Source organism: Bemisia tabaci, chromosome 8, assembly GCF_918797505.1.
Source record: "Bemisia tabaci chromosome 8, PGI_BMITA_v3".
Taxonomy (NCBI): domain Eukaryota; kingdom Metazoa; phylum Arthropoda; class Insecta; order Hemiptera; family Aleyrodidae; genus Bemisia; species Bemisia tabaci.
The window spans coordinates 45578326-45597850 of record NC_092800.1 but is presented as its reverse complement, the minus strand read 5'-3'; the positions used below and the strand labels follow the sequence as shown (position 1 = coordinate 45597850).

General features: G+C 39.9%; 1 protein-coding gene across 3 annotated transcripts in view; it reads right to left on the bottom strand.

Annotated features, from left to right (window-relative positions):
- Gfrl (Glial cell line-derived neurotrophic family receptor-like) overlaps positions 1–19525 on the bottom strand; it is a 387984-nt gene that overhangs the window by 9752 nt on the left and 358707 nt on the right. For all 3 annotated transcript variants that reach the window (XM_072303694.1, XM_072303696.1, XM_072303695.1), the window contains 5 exons: positions 14011–14239; positions 12072–12209; positions 11099–11304; positions 8059–8472; positions 6691–6755 (listed from right to left, as the gene is read on the bottom strand). In XM_072303694.1, coding sequence (XP_072159795.1) covers positions 6691–6755; positions 8059–8472; positions 11099–11304; positions 12072–12209; positions 14011–14239 — 1052 coding nt within the window. The remainder of the gene's footprint in view (positions 1–6690; positions 6756–8058; positions 8473–11098; positions 11305–12071; positions 12210–14010; positions 14240–19525) is intronic.

Below are 19525 nucleotides of genomic sequence, written 5' to 3'. Positions count from 1 at the left end.
CTAAAACTGTAATGATCAACGATTTTTCGCATCCGCCAAAAGAAAAGGTACTTTTCTATTTTAAACTTATTTTCAGTGGTGCTTAAGAAATGAAACAAAAAATAATAAAAAAAATCTACAATCTTGAGATTTGCTATCCTAATAACTTTCCCTCATTTCCGTGCAGGAAATGTAGCAACAAATAAAAATATATGCTGTTTAAAAAGTAGCTAATATTTTCAGACGCTTAAAGTATGTAAGGAGAGTGAAAGTTCTCTGCTGAAAAACGTATTATTTCAAGCATACTTGAAAGCTTTTAACGTGACGAAGAAAACATTTCTTCAAGAATTAGGTTGATATTATATTAAAAGATTTGAAATTGCCCCCGAAAAGATAAAAATGACGAATTCTGCCGCAAAATCCACGAGATTTCCGCTCACAATGGTGGTCGTAAACTTTCTCGCAGAATAGCAAACTTTTCTTGCGAAATCGCGAGAAGCTGTCACTTTGATCAAGCCAAAATTCCTTCCTTAATTGTGCTTACAAAAAATTTAGGGAATAGAAAGAAAGAAAGCAATTGTAGCTCCCCTAATTTATCCCGTTTCTCCCTACATTTGCCTCAGTGGCGATTTTTGAAAGTTGAAGGAACTGTTTCTCCTCAATTTATACGTATGTAGTACAATCGAGACACAAAATCAATAGAATCAATATTTTAAACATATTTAAAAGGAGGACAAACAATGCTGCCAACTTGCAACATCGCCACTCATTTTCCCGTACTGCTCACTTTGCCTGCAGCTCAGTTTGACATTAGCGATGTATAGAAACCTACAGGGATACCACACGCATTGCGCAATACTGCGCAACGCTTGAAGTATCCACTTAGGTTTGTAGGCGCCAAGCGGGGCCCGCTGATCAGCCGCCCGCCGCACCATTTCGATGGCCAAATTGCGAAACCTCGTATCTCCGTTTGGGACACCGAAGACTTGCTATCATAATTTATTATTTTTTTTTGAGGGGTGGAGAGAGCTGGTCTAAGTAGTTTCTTGAAAACGCCCTTGAATTTTCTCCTGCGTGTTAGCAGATTTTTTGTATAAATTTCGAACAAAAAGTTGGCTTGTTTCTCTTCAAAACAAAAATAAACAAACAAAAATAAAAAAAGCAAAAACGACAAAAAAAGGGACAAAAATTGTGAGACACCTCAATAGAGAAACGTGGTTTCGCTATAGGGCATCGATACACTGAGGAATCCCCCCCCCCCCCAAAAAAATAGAAACAAATAAAACTGGTTCATAAACTGCTCTGAAACAAGGGTTCACTTCAAATGAGCAAAAGAGACTAAAGATTCTAGACCGTACGAACGAAAGCCTTCATTTGCCGGTAATTCAAGTCAAACCCTGATTATTAACAAGACGTAAAAACGCTAAAATCGTCACTCTTCTGGCATGAAGGCGCACCTCAAAATCCTGATGAGCCCTGTCCTCTGTATAACTATATGATCTCTGGGGCTCATGCAGATATAGAGCTACGCCTTTACGTTAGAGAAGCGACGGAATGACGATTGAGCCCACTGTAAAAAAATGCCTACCCCAAAGAAGATGTTTGTGAGCGGGCGAATGGGGGGAGGGGCTGGAGAGGGTCCTTAAAATTCTGTTGATGGAAGGCGAATTATGAAATAAAGGCGGATGTTTTGCCTCGGTTATTTGAGCGGGCTACAAATTCAAATCGAGACGAGGGATCCCTCTTATCAGGGACGCATCGCAACGGTCTCCGTAATAGATTTTATACCCGCCCTTCTCTCGTCGCGCACTGGGCTGGTTCGTCTCAAAAGCTGACTCAGGCTCTCCGGCGTGGATGTCAGACGGAGAAATGGACTACATTTTCCAACTGTAGAGACTAAAATTTCTGACTCGGGTTAGGAACAAGGTATGTGCCGTTAGTTTTCCTTTACACATAACAAGGGCTAAGGGACAATACCACACAGAAATAAGAGGACCTCCACTGGTATCTTGGCAATGGTCGAAGCTTTTACTTTCGAGACTCCTAGATTCAACTGTTGACCTAACTACTAGGTGGATGCTTAAGAACGTTTTGAGGATTTCGTTTCGTAAACGAACCGAGGTTTGGGAAATGTGTTTGGCTCATGACGTAATCCGAAGCTCATCATTCACCTAGTAGGTATACCAACAGCTGAAAAAAGGGTAATGACTAGTGCTCCCACCTAATAATTGTCCACGAGGAAGTGTTCATTCCCCAAAAGTAAAAACTTCCACCTGTCGCCAAGAAGCCAGTGGAAGGTCTTATGTCTCTGACATCGCCAAACTGACGATATCGGTGAAAATGAATGATCAACTAATTTTTATTGGAAATTTCACGGATTTTTTCAAAGGTTATCGTGAAAAAGGAGCAAAACTTTAGGTAGCCAATGCTCTGCCGTTCTTGCGGGAGAAAACTCATTCTTGAAGTATATTTTGCGGCTTTGAGATAGAGAAGATACGTTTCTTCGTCAGGAAAACTACCCATGATGTATGATTCGTGAAAGTGCGCAGTTTCAGCCATTGAATAGGTTTCAAGACTGCCGTGCAAAGGAAGAACGCCGTATGAACATTCGCTACTTGTCAATTGCTGCGGGTAAAACATGTATTTTTTAAGAAAATTATGCGTATTTTTCCTTGAAATTTTCAGACGTTTTAAATAAAGTTGCGAACAAATGGTCCGAAAAAATTGAAGAAAAATACGAACGATTTTCTTGGTAAATTAGGTTTTTATGGAAGGAAAGGTGACAGCGTCTGAAGGTTCATACGGCGTTTCTCCTTAGCACGGCAGAACAGATACCCAAATAACCCAGTAAAATACCCCATTGTACGCCGGGACTCGCGTTTCCGACTGTTTGACAAGAACGTCGGGTCGTCCTATAAAATTGAGTACTTAACATTGAGTTATGCATGGGAAAATCGATTTACAGCTAAATCCGACAGCAATGCCATTCGCTTTCGAGTGTTCCGACGATCTCCAAGGGGCGGGGAAAAACGACGTTTACCCGTCCGAGCCAGCTCCCGGCCGATGCTACGTCAAATGCTCCTCTTTTAAATTTTGATATCTTTTTCTGCTCCCCTTTTGAATCCCCTCCCCCCACCACCCCCTACCGCGCTCTCTGATCCCGATCGTGACGTCGGGACTGGGTTTCAGCCCTTTGAGAGTCAAATGCGTATCGCTTGGCGCATTGTTGCGAAACTCTTATTACAAAAGAGGCAATGATCAATCAGCAATGATCGATCACAGGATACGGAACTAACCGTTCAAAATGGAACCCCTTTTCTAAATTGGACGTATTTATGCTAAATGGAACTATGTGCAAGTGGAAAGATGGGGTGTGCTCGTTAGTTGAGGGCCGTAAGAATGAATGGGAAATATAAAGCACCAGTGACGTCAGCGGCGACGACGAGAGAAACGACGATCGGGAAGGCGGTCTTCAACTCATGAGCCCTGTCCACAAGGCTCTTGTCACATGCCCACGGCTCACGAGTTAGCGCTTAGTTCCTTTTGATTTCATGTCCCATCTCGCTTTTCCATTTTCTCAAAAGGAACTACATCCACTTTTACATTGTTTCTTATCCTGCTTCCACGAACACGAACACACCCCATCTTTCCATTTCCACACAGTTCCTTTTAGCATAAATACGTCCTATTGAAATTTGTTTGGTTGGTTGAAGTTTTGCTAAATAATTCCATGAGATTTTAAAGTATGGTGCGATCTATGGAAATCGCGAATGCGGATGCGGAAATGCGAATCTAATCTCTATTTATCTATGGAATGCGGATCTATGGCTTTTTTTTAGGACGACCCGTAGGCTCATGCTGCATGTTCGAAGAGCGAATGTTATTTAAACATTCCAAAGATGCCAAATTTTACGCGATAAAATATGTATTTCAAAGCACGGCTGTGAATATGTATCATAGACATTTTTAGATGATATAAATGCATTGTAAATGCAACTCTGTTAAATATTCAAATTGAATATAAATTATTTACCTTGAAAATTCTTATTTTATCGAAGGAAATTTTGGAACGTCTGAAAGGTAACACAGATTCCTTCCTTAGCACATCAGATTAGATTTATTAAGAATTTTATAATATAGAGAGGATGTGTTCTTAAAACACTTCTCTATCCATTGTGCTAATTTGTGCTAATTTTTCAGCAATGAGGTACCTTTGTTTCTAAACGCTGAGATTAATACGGTTGATCAAAGTTCAAAGCATTCCACGTAACACCTTGTGTTGTAAAGATTGTATTTACAAGCTTCCATTGTAAAGGAACTTAAACGTTACGCTTAGCGAACTTTTTATCGAAAAAATCCTCGAAATTCTGGTCTTAAAACAATAATTACCATCCTTAGTCCATCGATTCCCGTTAAATGACGGATACAGTTGTGGAAAATTAGCGGCACAAGATAGCGTTGTGGAAACTCTTCTTATGCACTGGAAAAAAAACACATTGGATCTAGAGTCCAAACTCTTGATAACATTGACAAGAAAAAATACTCTTGATTCAATCGGATTTTTGCTTGAATTAAAACGTATCCCGCTTAAATTAAGAGGCTTCGTTCATGATTTAAGCTAGATTCTGATTGAATCAAGAGTACTTTTTCTTGTCGATGTTGTTAAGAGTCTGGACTCTAGATGCAATGTGTTTTTTTCCACTGTGTTTAAAAAAAAAAATCTATATGGGGAATGCCTCATTATTCGTCACTAATTTGTGGACTTTTGTGGAAAATTCTCTTGACGGATGTGTGGCATCGTGGCAACTGGAATAATTCAACGCTCGGATGTACATTTTAATAATTCACGGAGAAACCCAACTTCCTTTTTCATTTTCATGATTGCGAGTACTCAACGGCGAATTCGAAAGGGTTGCACCTCCTTTTTTTCCCCGGACGTTTCGAGCCTTCGCGGACGCGGTCGTTTCGACTTGAACTTCGAGTGCACTGGAGAGCCCTGCCTTCGTCCTCGAGAAAACCACGTATGCGCCTTGAATTCTAATTGAAGTTAAATGGTTCTTACTCAACGCGACAGAGCCTCGAGTGGTGCGTCCGTCAATCGGACACGACAGTCTTTTTTCGTTCCGGATCCGCCGTGGATACTCTGAACGCATCGCTGCCGTACTGCCGTGCTAAGAAAAAACGCCGTATGAGCCTCAGGCGTTGCCAAATTTCCTCCGATAAAACACGAATTTTACGATAAACTTATGAGTATTTTTTCTCAAATTTTTCAGATACTTTTTTTCGCAATTTCACCGGAAAGTCCTGAAAATTTCGAGGGAAAATATTCATAGCTTTCCTAAAAAATAAACATTCTATCAAAGGAAATTTGGCAACTCTCGAATGTTCATAAGGCGTTTTTCCTTAGCACGGCAGCGTGGTTATGTAAAATGAGTAAGTGCGCCTTCAATTTTTGAACGGGCAACAGGGATAGCTATCGAACATGACTATACAACATGCAGGTATTTACACAGCTAGAGCCTCCTCCTTTCTTTGGATATACGACACGAAAAACGTACTTCCTTCCGGTGAATAAAGCTGTAACTAGGTGTTATTGTATCAAAAAATAATGCACCTTCATTTTCTCGATGATTTTACATTGACATTCTCGAGTTGAAATATTTGTAGATCAAAAATGAAAATACTAATCATTTTTACTATTTCCGGGTTTTTACGAGATTCAGCCTGGATCAGGGTTGCACGGGTGAAATGAAAGATCTGAAATATTGAAAATTTACGTGAAATATTTCATCAATTTTCACAATGTTGTGAAAAATATGAAAAACGTGAAACATATTCTCAGGGGCTGGGTATGCAACACGCACTCAAAAAATCAAAAAGCAATAACCAGTCGCCTTTCATTTAATTTTGCATTTAATTTCGAAAAACAAAAATTAAATGTTTGCCATGCTTTTCTGAAATTTCATGGAATATTTCACGAGAAATTTTAAGATTTTATTTTTCATGAAAGATTGCAACCCTGGCCTGGATGGATGACGAGGGTTTCTTCTAAGCAGAACATTCGAGTACAAAGAATCCTAGTCAGAGGATGTCTGCCCATAGTGGAATGTTCTACAAAACATTTACGACAAAAAAACGCGCAAAAATGTGGGATCATATTGAAGTTTTGGCGGTTTAAAATTTTAAACTCAAAGAACGTGGTTTAAAAAATAGCTAATTGAAATTCTGATATGCTGTCTTTCGGTACGATGCTGTCGTAGGAATGTGCGACTTTACGTTTGATATTGTCAAAATGATGAACTGAACGCTTGCAAGTTAGTTTTTTAGAGAACTGGGGTGACATTTTTGTCGAGATCTTAAAATCAAATTTTTCGACCTGACTACACGAACGTTGCTCTTTTGAAAATTGTACGTCCATGACTAAGATCACTGGGCGATGGATATATCCTTGATATTTGCCGTCCTTTTATCGTATATCAAGTAATTAAGTTGTTATTTATATGCCTAAATATCTTTAACAATACTTACTTATCTTATGTTATATACTTATCTTATGTAATATATGTAATATTTAAATACGATAATAAAGATAGAAGGGGAGTGTCCCTGATATAAAAAAAAAAAAAAAAAAAAAAAAAAATGACTAAGATCCGTTTTCCCGAGGACGATAAAACAAGAACATAAGCAATAAAAATTCCATTAAGTACTTACTCTTTTGCCTTCTCCTTCTGGAATATACTGATCCTTCTGTGGAGGTCTTTGAACAACGCAATATCCTAAAAATCAACAACAAAAAAACCGATAATTATGTTGTAAGATCGTTCTTTCTTGTGAGGTTAAAATCGTGATTACAAAATTTACAACGATACTTTTACAGTGTTACAAAGCAGGTGTGTGTTTTATGGTCCACACTCAATCAAATAATGTATGATCTTGGTGAAATTTTCGATAGAATCGATGCAGACTTCATTTTATCGCTGCTGAAACTCTTCGACGGCCAAATAACAACTCTTAAAACTATCCTTTCTTCAAAAACAGCAATGAGAATTCAAAAATATTTCATGGCCCATGGCTCTCATTTTATAAATTCCTAAATTCAATTTCCATTAAATTCGAGCAAGTTTCTTCTCCTTTTCTCGTGCATGATGCTAAGGTTTAATTATTGTTCATTTTGAATAACTTGTTTACCAGCCCACTTTGAAACTTGAAAAACGTATCTCTCTAATTGGATCCCATTTGGTGAAAAAGAACCAGCGCGGTTACAGTGTGCTAAAAACGTTGCTTCTCCATAGGTATTCAAAGGATCTCTCAGAAAAGCAAATATTTTTTTCGCTTTCCACAAAAAAATTGTCATTTTAAAGGAAAATAATTGTGTGAATTTGAATATTGGTCATATATGGAGTCCTTTTAACAGGAAAGAGAACGTTGCACTCTTTTGGAAACGCCATAATCGCTCTAGTCCCTTTTTGCTAAATGCCATCCACTTAGCAAAAACTGCACTTATGTGCCTTCAAAATCAGCGAACATTGTAATGCAATGTCTGAAAGTAGTAGCACTGAATATATTGGAATTTGGAGTGTAGCCGGGTGCTAGAAATAATGTAAATTTTTTTTAAAAAACTTACATTTTATTAACAAACTTAGACCGAAGCTTTTCGAAGCGAACGCTTCATCGTCAGGGTCACAAAATCGATATCAAAAAGGCCATAATTTAAGTTTCAAACAAGGTACTTAACGGATTTCATTGATGGTAACAATTGATAACAAGCTATTACATCAAATTAATTGATCCAATAACTTGAACCATTTGATCTAATAGCTTGTTATCAATTGTTACCATCAATGAAATCTGTTACCTTGTTTGAAATTTAAATTGTGACCTTTGTGATATCGATTTTGTGATCCTGACGATGAAGCGTTCGCATCGAAAAGCTTCAGTCTAAGTTTGTGAATAAAATTTAAGTTTTTTAAAGAAAGTTTACATTATTTCTAGCACTCGGCTACACTCCGAATTCCAATTATGTGCCTTGTCCTCCAGGCCCCTTGAATTCTAAGCTTCGACGTTGAAAACGTGACTTACGAGGCGGTAGTGTGGAGGCGGTGGAGGTGGGCTCAGTGGGCGCCTCAGTAGGCGCCTCAGTGGGCGTCGTGGTGACGAGGATCATGTTCTCGAGCTCGGACTCGGTCGACGCGCTCGTGGGTCGTTGCGTCGTCGTCGTCGAGGTCGTCGTCGTGGGCGTCGTTGTCGTGGGCGCCGCCGTGGTGAGCCGGGTCGTGGGCGCCTCGCTGGGCGGCGCTCGCGCGGTGGTGGGCGCCGCGGGGGCCGTCGACGGGCTCGCCGTCGTCGTGGGCGTCGTGGGCGCCGCCGCCGGCGTGGGCGTCGTCGTCGTCGTGCGTGTGGTCGCGTCGCCGCGGGCGCCTCGCGTCGTCGGACTCAGTTCCTGGATGGCATCGCCGCGCAGTTTCGCCGCGTGGAACTCCCGTTGGGCTTGAACTGGAATCATCAAATTTCAAATTAAACTTAATTTAAATTTAAAATTGCATGCGGATTTTTTATTGCTTCATCTGAAAGTGAAAGGAGAAAAGTGGGAGAGAGAAAGAATCTGATTTGAACGGTGACACGAAAAGACGTGCGAAATCCGAGATAAGACTCCCTGGTTTTCCTCGTTTTCAGCAAGTTCTGAGAGATAGATACCACCGCGTTGGTCTCACTTATTCAAATAATGGAGAATTTGCATGCAAACTTTTTATTGCTTCATCTGAAAGTGCTTAGAAAGCTGGTTTCACGGTATTTTTCATAATTTTTTTCTGCTATGTGAAATAGGTTAAAAATAGACTTAAAAGTGAGAAAATGCACCGCTTAGTGACGTCATCTGGCGGCGTTCCCCATTTAAACACACATATTTTAGCAAATTAGATCATTTTGTCATATCTTCTCAAATAATTGTTTAATTCATGAATCAAGGGTATCCTCGTGTTTAGTTCACTCAGTAGTTTCCACTCAAACACGAAATTCATCAAATTTCAGACACCTGCAAATTCTCTATTGGTTTAATATACATTTAAATGACATTTGAGAACTATTATTTCTGGCTCATTTTAAAAGCAACATTGTCAACTTAGTCAATTTTCTCATGACAGAAAGCAGCATACGATTTTTTTTCCACAGGCCATCTCCCTTAGAATCGATATTTTACTAAAGTTTAAAATGAAGAAATATAGGGTTGCTGAATTTCAATGATCACTCCTGTTTTGAGTCAACCAAGCTTTTCAGACCAGCACAAAAAATGGGAAAGTATGTGGAGTTATATGCTAAACAGGACGATTACACATTCCTCATTGCGCATCATGCGGGATTTTCCATACTTATTGAAGACGGGGATTCAACAATTGGACTAAATTTTGCAATAAAGAAACGACTACAATTTCATACTTATCCATGAAAGCACCTGCCTGCATAGGGGCCCGTGAGGCACATATGCTGTTTTAAAGTGAGCTAGAAATTAAGTGTACTTCCTAATTTCACAAAAAATGCAGTCAAATTATGAATGTGTCTGAACTATTTAAATAGAGGTGCAAATTTAGATATGAAAGTAATTCGCAAATTTACTGTTACACAGAAAAAAAAGGTATCACCATCTCAACTACACTCCTAGCGGATTTTGGCGCCAGCCATAAGAGTGGTTGCACTAGCTGGAAGTGTAAAGGCACCAGCCAGCGGTATAGTTAATCCAACCACACTTATGCTGACCAGTAGGGCACCAGCTAGATAGGTATGGTTGATCCAACCACACTTTCAGCTGACTTGATCATACCTCTAGCTTGTGCAACTCTCTAATGTCTGACGCTATAATCAGCTAGGTGTATAGTTGGATACCCTGGTAAAAATTGGCGATAGGAGCTGCGTTTCAAAATACCATAGGAGTTCTTATAGCCGACTGAAGAGGGCGGTAGAAAATCATATAGCTGGCTGTAGAAAGTGGAAAAAATCATACGGCCGGGCTACACGAAGCGATAAAAAATTATACAGCCGGGCTATAGTTCCTATCGCCGGGCTTTACACTTTATCACCTGGCTGTTGCTTTTTCGCCATCGGCTTTAAAAGACTATGAGAAATTGTGTAGAAACTCTTTTGCTTTGTAAATCCTTAAGTTTGTACGGAATCACCTGAATATTTACAAAACGCACACTATATTTTCCTTTAATACATATTTTTTTTCATCAATTAAAATGAGAATAATCCATACAGAGTGTGCAAACATTTCAAAGTCATGAGTTGAAAAACGCTGACTCCGCGAAATTAAATATTAGAGCCCAACACAAAGCGGAGCGGCGGCGCACTGGCGCCTACAAACCTAACAGGGATACTTCACGCATTGCGCGATGCGTGAAGTATCCTGTTAGGTTTGTAGGCGCCAATGCGCGTTCAGCGCTGGCTGCCCGCCCGCCGCGCCGCGCCGCAGCGTACCGCGGCGCTTGAAGCAACTTTTTCACACCGGAGGTATTGCACAGTATCATACGAAATTGAAGGCGCTCCGACATATTAGGAATGGCAGGCATCCTTCAAAAGTACGGAGCTTTCCTCGCAAATTAAATCAAGATACTGCGTCCCCAAAAGAGAGTGGGAGTCCAAAAACTCACTAAGTCCTAGCATCCGTAATTAGTAACGTTTAGCATACACTTTATCGCCAGGCTGTTCCTTAATCGCCATCGGCTATAAAAGGCTATAAGAAATTGTGTAGCCGGCTATAGAGGCTATTGGAAATCTTATAGCCGGCTGTAGGTCTATGGTATTTTGGAACACAGATTCTACCGCCAATTTTTACCAGGGTACTTTTTTTCCGTGTACGAACTTTAGACACTGACTAATATTTGTACCTCCCATTTACAGCGTGTGAACTCGCCATGGAAACTGCACTTCTTATGGAAAAGTTAAATCAGAAACTGATGCGCAACGTTTGGGGTATATTTTTCTGTACATGTTTTCTTGCAAATGAAGGAAATTCGTTGCATCGGAATAAAAACAAGGTACTGGTAACTGTCCTTGTATACAAGGTAACTGTCGGTGCTGTAAATCAAAAGTCGACACAACTATACGAAAAATTGGATTATTAACTCACCAACGCAGGGGTTGAACCAGAGGACTCTCTGCCAGCCCATACACTCGTAAAGCTGCGAGAAATCCGTGCCATTGCAAGCGCAATTGGATCTCAACACAGTGCCTAAAATTCCCAGCATGGCTATCCGGCATTCCGATGGAGGACCAGTGCATTCTTTTGTCACACTATCCACCGCACACGCTTGTTCAAATTGTTCTAACCTTAACCTAGGGTAGGCATTAAAAACGATTCGATTAAATTAATCAAAGAAAACAGCCAAATTACCTTAAAAACAGAACATTCAAAATATTCTTGTGAAAATATGAAAAAAGAGCATTCATGCCAATATCCGAGAAATTATCGATCTGGACCCAAGTTCTGTTTGTATGAGCAAACATATCGATAAACCATAAAATTTGGTGTCATATTACTCAAAGGTTGATTGTTTTAACTGCATTATTTATTCTCTGAACAGAGGAAGAAATTTAGGCGTGTACACAGTTTAGTAAAAAATATATTGTCCATTTTCTTACTTTAAAAGCGGCTACTTTATACTTTACAACATTCTCCTCTGGTATATCACATCTGGTAAAGATGAATAAACTCTGCCATTGAAAGCATTTATGCGAAAGAATCTTCAACATCGGACAATTCAAAAAATACCCTACTTATTTAAGAGTTGGATAAGATTGGTTGTAGAAAAGTTGGTGTTTGAAAGTTTAGCTAATGACTCATATTTTACTCAAGAGCTACAATAAACGAATGACTTGGCCTAGAGAATAAACGACTCTTCCTAAAGCAAACAGAGAGGGATTTCCACCAAATTCTCGTGTAGATAGACTCGTTTCGTTGGTAGACCTCACTCTGTTTTTATCAATCCCTCATATTGTATTCAATTTCTTTCTTCTTTCAACTTTTGAAAGTAAGGTGATTCCAGGCTGCTAGGTAACGTCAATTTTACAAAAAAAAGTATAGGATACTTCAGGCAACTTACCTACAATTTTGATCTGCTTTACATTTTTCAGCTAATGAGTGGCACGTTGGAATGGTTGCAGATTCGTCCTGTTGTGCGCAAACTGGATGGAGCGTTTTCTGCGCTGCTAGACAAGAGTCTTGCGAGTCCGAAGTTTTTCTAAAGGGAGGTAACGAAGCATTGAAAATCAAATATTTTAAAATTCCTCTGGCATTTTGCAAAAATAACCCAAAAAACTTGCTCATGAAATGGACTACATTCAAGTATAAGAGACTGCAAGTGTTTCAATGTTGATCAGATTGTGCAACTCCTAGGTTTACAATGAATGACTGAAAGCGGATTTGTAAATGAAATATGCATAAAACTTTTACCGGTATTATTTACTTTTCATTTTTTATGCAAGAATAAAAGCTGTTTTAATTTTCAATTTTGTTTGGCAAGGTGAAATAACTTGCAAAGTCAAAACAGAATGGCAATATTCATATTTCTCGACAAACAAATGCAGTTCACTCATAAGCCTCTTTTTTGCTAGCGATTAGGTAAGAAGGACTTATTGATGGAGGACTTATGAGGCACAATTCCGGCTTGACGTGCTTTCATTTGGGTAAGATACTCCACGCATCGTCATGCAGGTAGTTAAGTTGCCTATCTAACTCATTAATGAACATAGATACTGTTCATAGCATGTGTACAAGCCGTCATCACGCATTCAGAGTGAAGACAGCTTTTTCTTTCGGCACTGTTAATTTCTTCGGTTTCTTTATCAATAAATTAAATATTCCTCTCTTTGTCACTGACGAGTTCTAAATTACCAGCGATCGCTAGTGGTAGTTTGTCCTCACATGTACAAAAATCCAGTCCCGTGGTCCACTTTCTGAAAAAAAATGGCGAGTGGTATCAATCTCTTCGGCTTTAGGCGCTTCCTGCACGATTTTCAAAGTTATCACCATCCCAATTCTGATTTCTAGACATCATGGCGAAGAGATTGATACCACTCAGAGTCGGATTTACATACTTGCCACCCACCATTTCATTCGTTTTGAAATATCAAAAAAGGCACCAAAAGAACGTGCCGGAGGGGGGCTGGGCTGCATAAGACGCGTTTACTCGTGTTGGGCATACTTTCTTGTGAAAACCGTGTCAACATTAGCAAAATTTCACAAAACTTTGCACGAAAGTTAAGTTCCGTAAACTTATCTCTATTGGGACAAAGCCTTCCATTCATAAGAAATGGAAGAAAAAATTAAGAAAGAACAAACATAAAGATAGTTTAATAATTCTAACTTCCGCCGCGCTGACCGTGTTTGGCACAATGCGTGAAGTATTCCTGCAGTCTTGTAGGCGCAATAAGTTCCACGTTGACCGCTGCTGACCGCACTGTGTTTGACGCAATGCGTGAAGTATTCATGCAGTCTTCAAGGCGCTATGCGTTTCACGTCGACCGCTGCTGGCTGCACTGTGTTTGACGCAATGCGTGAGGTATTAATGCAATCTTGTAGGCGTTAATATGTGTTACATGCCGACTGCCGCGCTGAGGACTTCTCATTTTCATCTCAAGTCCTCGTCATCATTGTTCTCTGCGCCGCGCCGCTCCAGGCCAAATTGCATGTTTGGTTTCTCTCTTAACTCGACCACTTAAAGGGACTGTCTCTTGTATCAGGCGACAAAATTAGAAATTACTATACTCTTAGGAGATGAGAGATTTTATCACCTATTCTCGTTTTCCAAATCCGATTTTTTTATACGTATATTTTTAAAAATTGCAAAATTTGCCGCCATGGGCCGCGGCCCATGTGGCCACCCCCTAAATTCGGCTCCTGAATTACTACTCGCCAACTTTTTTCAGAAAGTGGCCCACGGATGCACATATAAGGACAGACAATGGTCTGCGAGACATATAACCGTGAAAAATCCACAGGTGTTCCCTGGATTTGCAGAATAAATGGCGAGTATAACTTACTTGCAGAGGCAGAAGGCTATCTCGACGCTCCACTTGAGGTCGTTGGAGCGGTAGAAGTTCTGGAGTGACTTCATGCACTGGTGTCGGTGGCAACGGTTCATATCGCAGTGCTGGAGGACCGGGTTCAGGGACCGCTGGCAGTCCGGGTCCCCGGTGCACATCTCCAGGGCCTCGGCGCAGGTGCTTTGGAAGTTCATTGCCTCCGCCTCCTCGGCCTTGATCCCGGAGCCTACAACACCCACAAGAGGTTAGCACCCCGCACTCATTGTCTGGCAAACACGGGAGTACTCACATATATTTAGCATAAGTCTCCTCCGCACTTACGTCTATCCGGTTTTCCTGCGTCATGTGCCGGTTACACGCTCAAATTTCCATCAATTTCCGATCAAATGATGACTGGTGCAGACCATCTACCATCAAATTTCTGCGGCCTGCAAAAATTTGATGGTAGATGATGAAGCTGTGGGGCTCATCCTTCATCTGATTTCCACACAGCCGTGCTTATTTCAATCAACACGCTGTTTTAATTAATTTTACTCATCAATCTAGATAACTCTCGACCGCCATCTTGGTCATCATTTTGATCGGAATTTGACGGAAATTTGAGCGTGTAACCAGGCTATCACGAAACCCTGCGGATACCGCTAATGCCTCCATCGATGGCAATGGGCCAGTTTTTGTAATTTATTCAGCAACAGTGTCATTTTACAAGATGCCATCTGTACTTACAAAATATAGACACTAAATAACGGCAGAAATTACTTTGGGCTTCAAAAATTTACTGAAGAACGCTATCTCCATCAATTAAAATGGAGGGTGTGATATAAAGTAAGAGGGGAGCCCAAAGTAATCTCTGCCGTTATTTAGTGTTTATATCTTGTAAGCCAATATGGCATCTTGTAAAATTACACTGTTGCTGAATAAATAATGGGCCAGTTACCCTGGTCACAGAATTGTGTTTTGATGCAGGGTTCTTGTAAATTAGCTAAAAATAATAAGATCTGTCCAAACCGCAACTTTCTACGTTCAATACTAACCGAGATATCGCCCTTTGAAAAGTCAGGCCTTTGACGTCATCTACCGCGGCAGTGACACTTTTGGTTTCTTCCTCTCTTTTTCCGTCAGTGATGCAGAGGGCACAACGCGAAACTTCAACGTAAACAAACCTAACAAACAGACGGATTCGCGCTTCGAGGATCTTCATATTAGGAGGTAATGCTCTCGACGAGAAGAGATTAGGCAATCAGTCAGTTCACTGCAGTTTGTTCATGTTTAAAGTCGTTGAAGTTTCGCGTTGCGACTTCTGTATCACTGATCGAGCGAAAGAGGTAGAAACCAAGGGTGTTACTGCCGCGGTGGATGACATCAAAAACCTGACTTTTCAAAGGGCGATATCTTGGTTAATATTGAACGTAGAAAGTTGCGGTTTGGACAGATGTTACTATTTTTAGCTAATCTACACAAATCAAGCATCAAAACACAATTTTGCGACTAGCGCGACTGGCCCATTAAAGGGACGTCTGAGTGACCCAGATACAAGGAGAGATACATTTCCGGCTGCAAGGAAATTTCACGAGGCAAACAATGTAACCACTTTTAGAACCTCAAAGTTTCGTATAAACGGAGTTATGAGCGTTAAAAGTTTTCAAAATTTTTCCGTCTTCTCTTTTTGACTCGATCCATCGTGCTACGATCGGGCATCTTGGCCGGGTCTGACAGTGGACGAAATTCGACCCCCAAGTAGAAAACCGAAGCTGATTTCTGTAACTGGTTCCGATACTGGCTTCAGCTGATTCCAGCTGAGGTAGGTATAATTGCGGAACCGGTCAGAGCTGTGGCTCTGAACCCATGCGGTTGTACACATAGAAACGGTTCACTTGCAGAACCGGTTTTAAGTTATTATCTCTAATTCACTAAAAAGTAAAAATACTAATACAACTATGATCACTAGAGAGAGAAAACAGTCATATGATTAAGATCAGTGTTAACCAGAGAGAGAAACATGTTTTACGCATGTTTTATAAAATAAACTCATAATGTATGCATGTTAACACTATCTGCAGAATTTTTTCATGGGTTCGATTCCGTTGCACCGGCCGCGGCCGGTTCTTGGAACCGGCTTTGCACCGGTTCCAAGGTATACTCATAAATCAAGTTTAAAAGAGGCATCCTTAACGCATGAATTCATGAAATTCATTAATCAACGTTTTTATCCTCCACTTTTGTATTTTTTGATAGCTTAGGTTTCGGCAAGATATTTTTTTATTAGTCACCTTTTGATGATCTTTGGAATTTAAGACAATTTCTCTAAAATCCCTCGCAGTCATATCACGTTGAGCGTCACGTAAAAATGGGCGAAAGGTAATCAAAAAATAATTTGATATACCTCCGAAAGCATGTCTCCACTGAAAATCATAGATAGTATTATCTGTGAATTGTATCCTCTTAGCATGTAATTTTGGAATTATTTCTACGTGTTCCCCTTACAAATTGTTGATATTGGTACTTGGCGCACTACGCGATGATGTGTTATTCAAGGATTTGTTCCAAAAAAAGTCTGAAAATCCAGACATTGTTTGATTGCTCGACTATCGAAACAGCTTCGACGGTATAAAAAAAAAAATCTAAAAGAACACTCTTACTTCGTAAAGAGTCTTGGAATACCGTTATAATATCGTATTCATGTCGTCGACCGCAAATATTAAGAAATGAGAACAACTCTGTCGTGCTAAGGAAAAACGCCGTTTGAAAATTCGAACGTTGCCCCATTTACAATCTCAAAAAACTCATTTTTGAGGAAAGTCAGGCATATTTTTCATCGAAACTTTCAGAAACTATGGGTTGCAATACGAGTGAAACGCTCTAAAAATTTGGAAAAAAACTATATCTACAAATTTTCCAGAAAATTCGTAATTTGTCAAAGATGGTTTGGCAGCGTCTGAAGACTCTTGCGACTTTCTTCCTTAGCACGGCAGGGTTCTACAAATAGGCAGATGGTTGAGGGATCAAGGAAAAGTTTTTCGGAGCGGGAGGGAGACGACCAAGAATTAAAAAGAAAGTAACGAAATTAAAGCGCTTGAGGACTTTGAAATTTCATTAACCACCCTGTCTCTTACCGCATCAAAACTTCGAAATCGTAGCTTTAATCTCCCAGAAAAATGTTTAAATTATTTGCACTTCACCGAGACGTAACAAGAATTAAATTTGATATTCTGAACGCTCTGACGCTTTTGTCGCGGATGGATATCTACGGATTCCGTTCCAACTGTGTCGGAACTTGGGAATTTGTGAGACCTATAATTGTTCTTCCGTGGTATTATCAAAGAACTTTTTAGTAAATCTGCTCATATGAGGTTTTTTAATGGATCTCCAGACAAAATACGAATTTAGTAGAACGATATTCGAGCACGTAGCCTATCCACGGCTAAAGTTGGGTTACCTCCTGAGAAACCGGCTAGGAAAGAAAACTTGGGAATTCGTGAGACTTATAATTGTTCTTCAGAGGTGTTACACAGAACTTTTCAGTAAATCTGCTCATATGAGGTTTTTTTTAATGAATCTCCAGACAAAATACGAATTTAGTCGTTTCGAGCACGCAAATGTTATATAAAATTTATAATTTAATATAGCAGCCTGCCTGTTTAGTTAGAAAACAATTCATTTTTATTATTAACAATAATATACCTCTCTTTGGTTTTAACTAAATGTGTACGAAGACACACGAAGGTCTTAATCATTAAGCCGAATCCACGGCTAAAGATGGGCTAGCTCATGAGAGACCGGTCAGGAAAGATGGAGCAAAAGAGTCCTCAACTATACGTTATCTTCTTGTTACCTTTGTCAAAATTATGTCGTAGCTGGTTTTTAAAAAAAGAAGGTAGAACATTTGTAAATTACTTTTTCACAAAGACAAGAGTGAATTTTAGACTTTTTTCATGTGCTTTCCGTGATTATGGGGTTATGGGGCAAAAACTCTTTTCTTTCGCTGCAGTAAAAATTAGCAGCAGACCCATCGGCCGTGCTGAGGAGAAACGCCGTATATAAACTTACAAAATTTGCCAGTTTCCCTCTCGAAAATGTTTATTTTTGAGGAAAAACAGGTACATTATCCCTGAAAATTTTCAGAAATTTACATACAATCACGAGCGAAATTCTGTTTAGAATCTGGAGAAAAATGTGCACTAATTTTTCGAAAAATTCACAATTGGTCAAAGAAATTTGGCTTCGCCTGAAGGCTTACACGGCGCTTTACTATTTAACTAGGGAGGAAGGCCGTATAAACTATTGAATGATGCCAAATTTCCTCTCAAAAAATGTATTTTTTAGGAATTCGTGAGGATTTTCCCTTGAATTTTCCAGACAGTATACGTCAAACTACGGCCAAAATTCTCTGAAATATTGTATAAAAATGGTGGACCTATATCCCAAAACTTTGTAACTTATCCGAGGAAATCTGGGAGCGTAGAAAGGCTCATACTGCCGTGCTAAGGAAAAACGCCGCATGAACATTCGAGAGTTGCCAAATTTCCTTCGATAATATGTTTATTTTTGAGGAAAGCTACGAATATTTTTCCCTGAAATTTTAAGGGACATTAGGTGAAATATCAAACTAAATTATCTGAAAATTCGGAAGAAAAATATTCATGAGTTTACTAAGAAATTCGTGTTTTATCAAATGAATTTTGGCAACGCCTGAATGTTCATACGGCGTTTTTCCTTAGCACGGCAGCATTGCGTGCCGCACGTGTCGTCGCGTCGCACCACGAGCCATATCCGCGCATCCCGAACGCAAAGAAAACGAAAACGCCTTCAATTGTTCGTATAGGCAACACGCGTATCCATAGAGTACGAATAGTTGTATCACGACGCCTGGATCAACGTCGAACTCTCATCTTGTCAATTGCTCAAGATAGCAACTCTACCACGATGAAGATCAGCGCAGTTTTAAGCTATTGGACGTTGCAAAATTATAACTCAGTTTTCAAGGAAGATGGGGAATATTTTTCTTCCAACTCTGCAGAGAATCCAATTTGTAATTTTACCTGAAATATCTGAAAATTCCCAGGAAAAATATTCATAACCGAACGCATTTAAATGGAATTGAACCATATCCATGGCATGCATGTCCATTTCCTTCGATAATATGTTTATTTTTGAGGAAAGTTACGAATATTTTTCCGTGAAATGTTCAGGGACATTAAGTGAAAAATCGAACAAAATTATCTGAAAAATTGGAGGAAAAATATTCATGAATTTACCAAGAAATTTGTGTTTTATTAAAGGAAATTTGGCAACGCCTGAGGGTTCATGCGGCGTTTTTCCATAGCACGGGAGCATACGACGTTTGAATTTAGCACGGGTGCATTGGACTAAAAGCATGGCTCTCGTTGGATCCGAATGGAAGGCTTCCGGTCCCTTGCCGATGGTGCTACGAGGGTGTGCTGGGAGTCTTTTGGGAATGTAATCGCGAACGCAGCGCTCATTTTGCGGGTGAGCAGGACGGGGGGGATGGGGG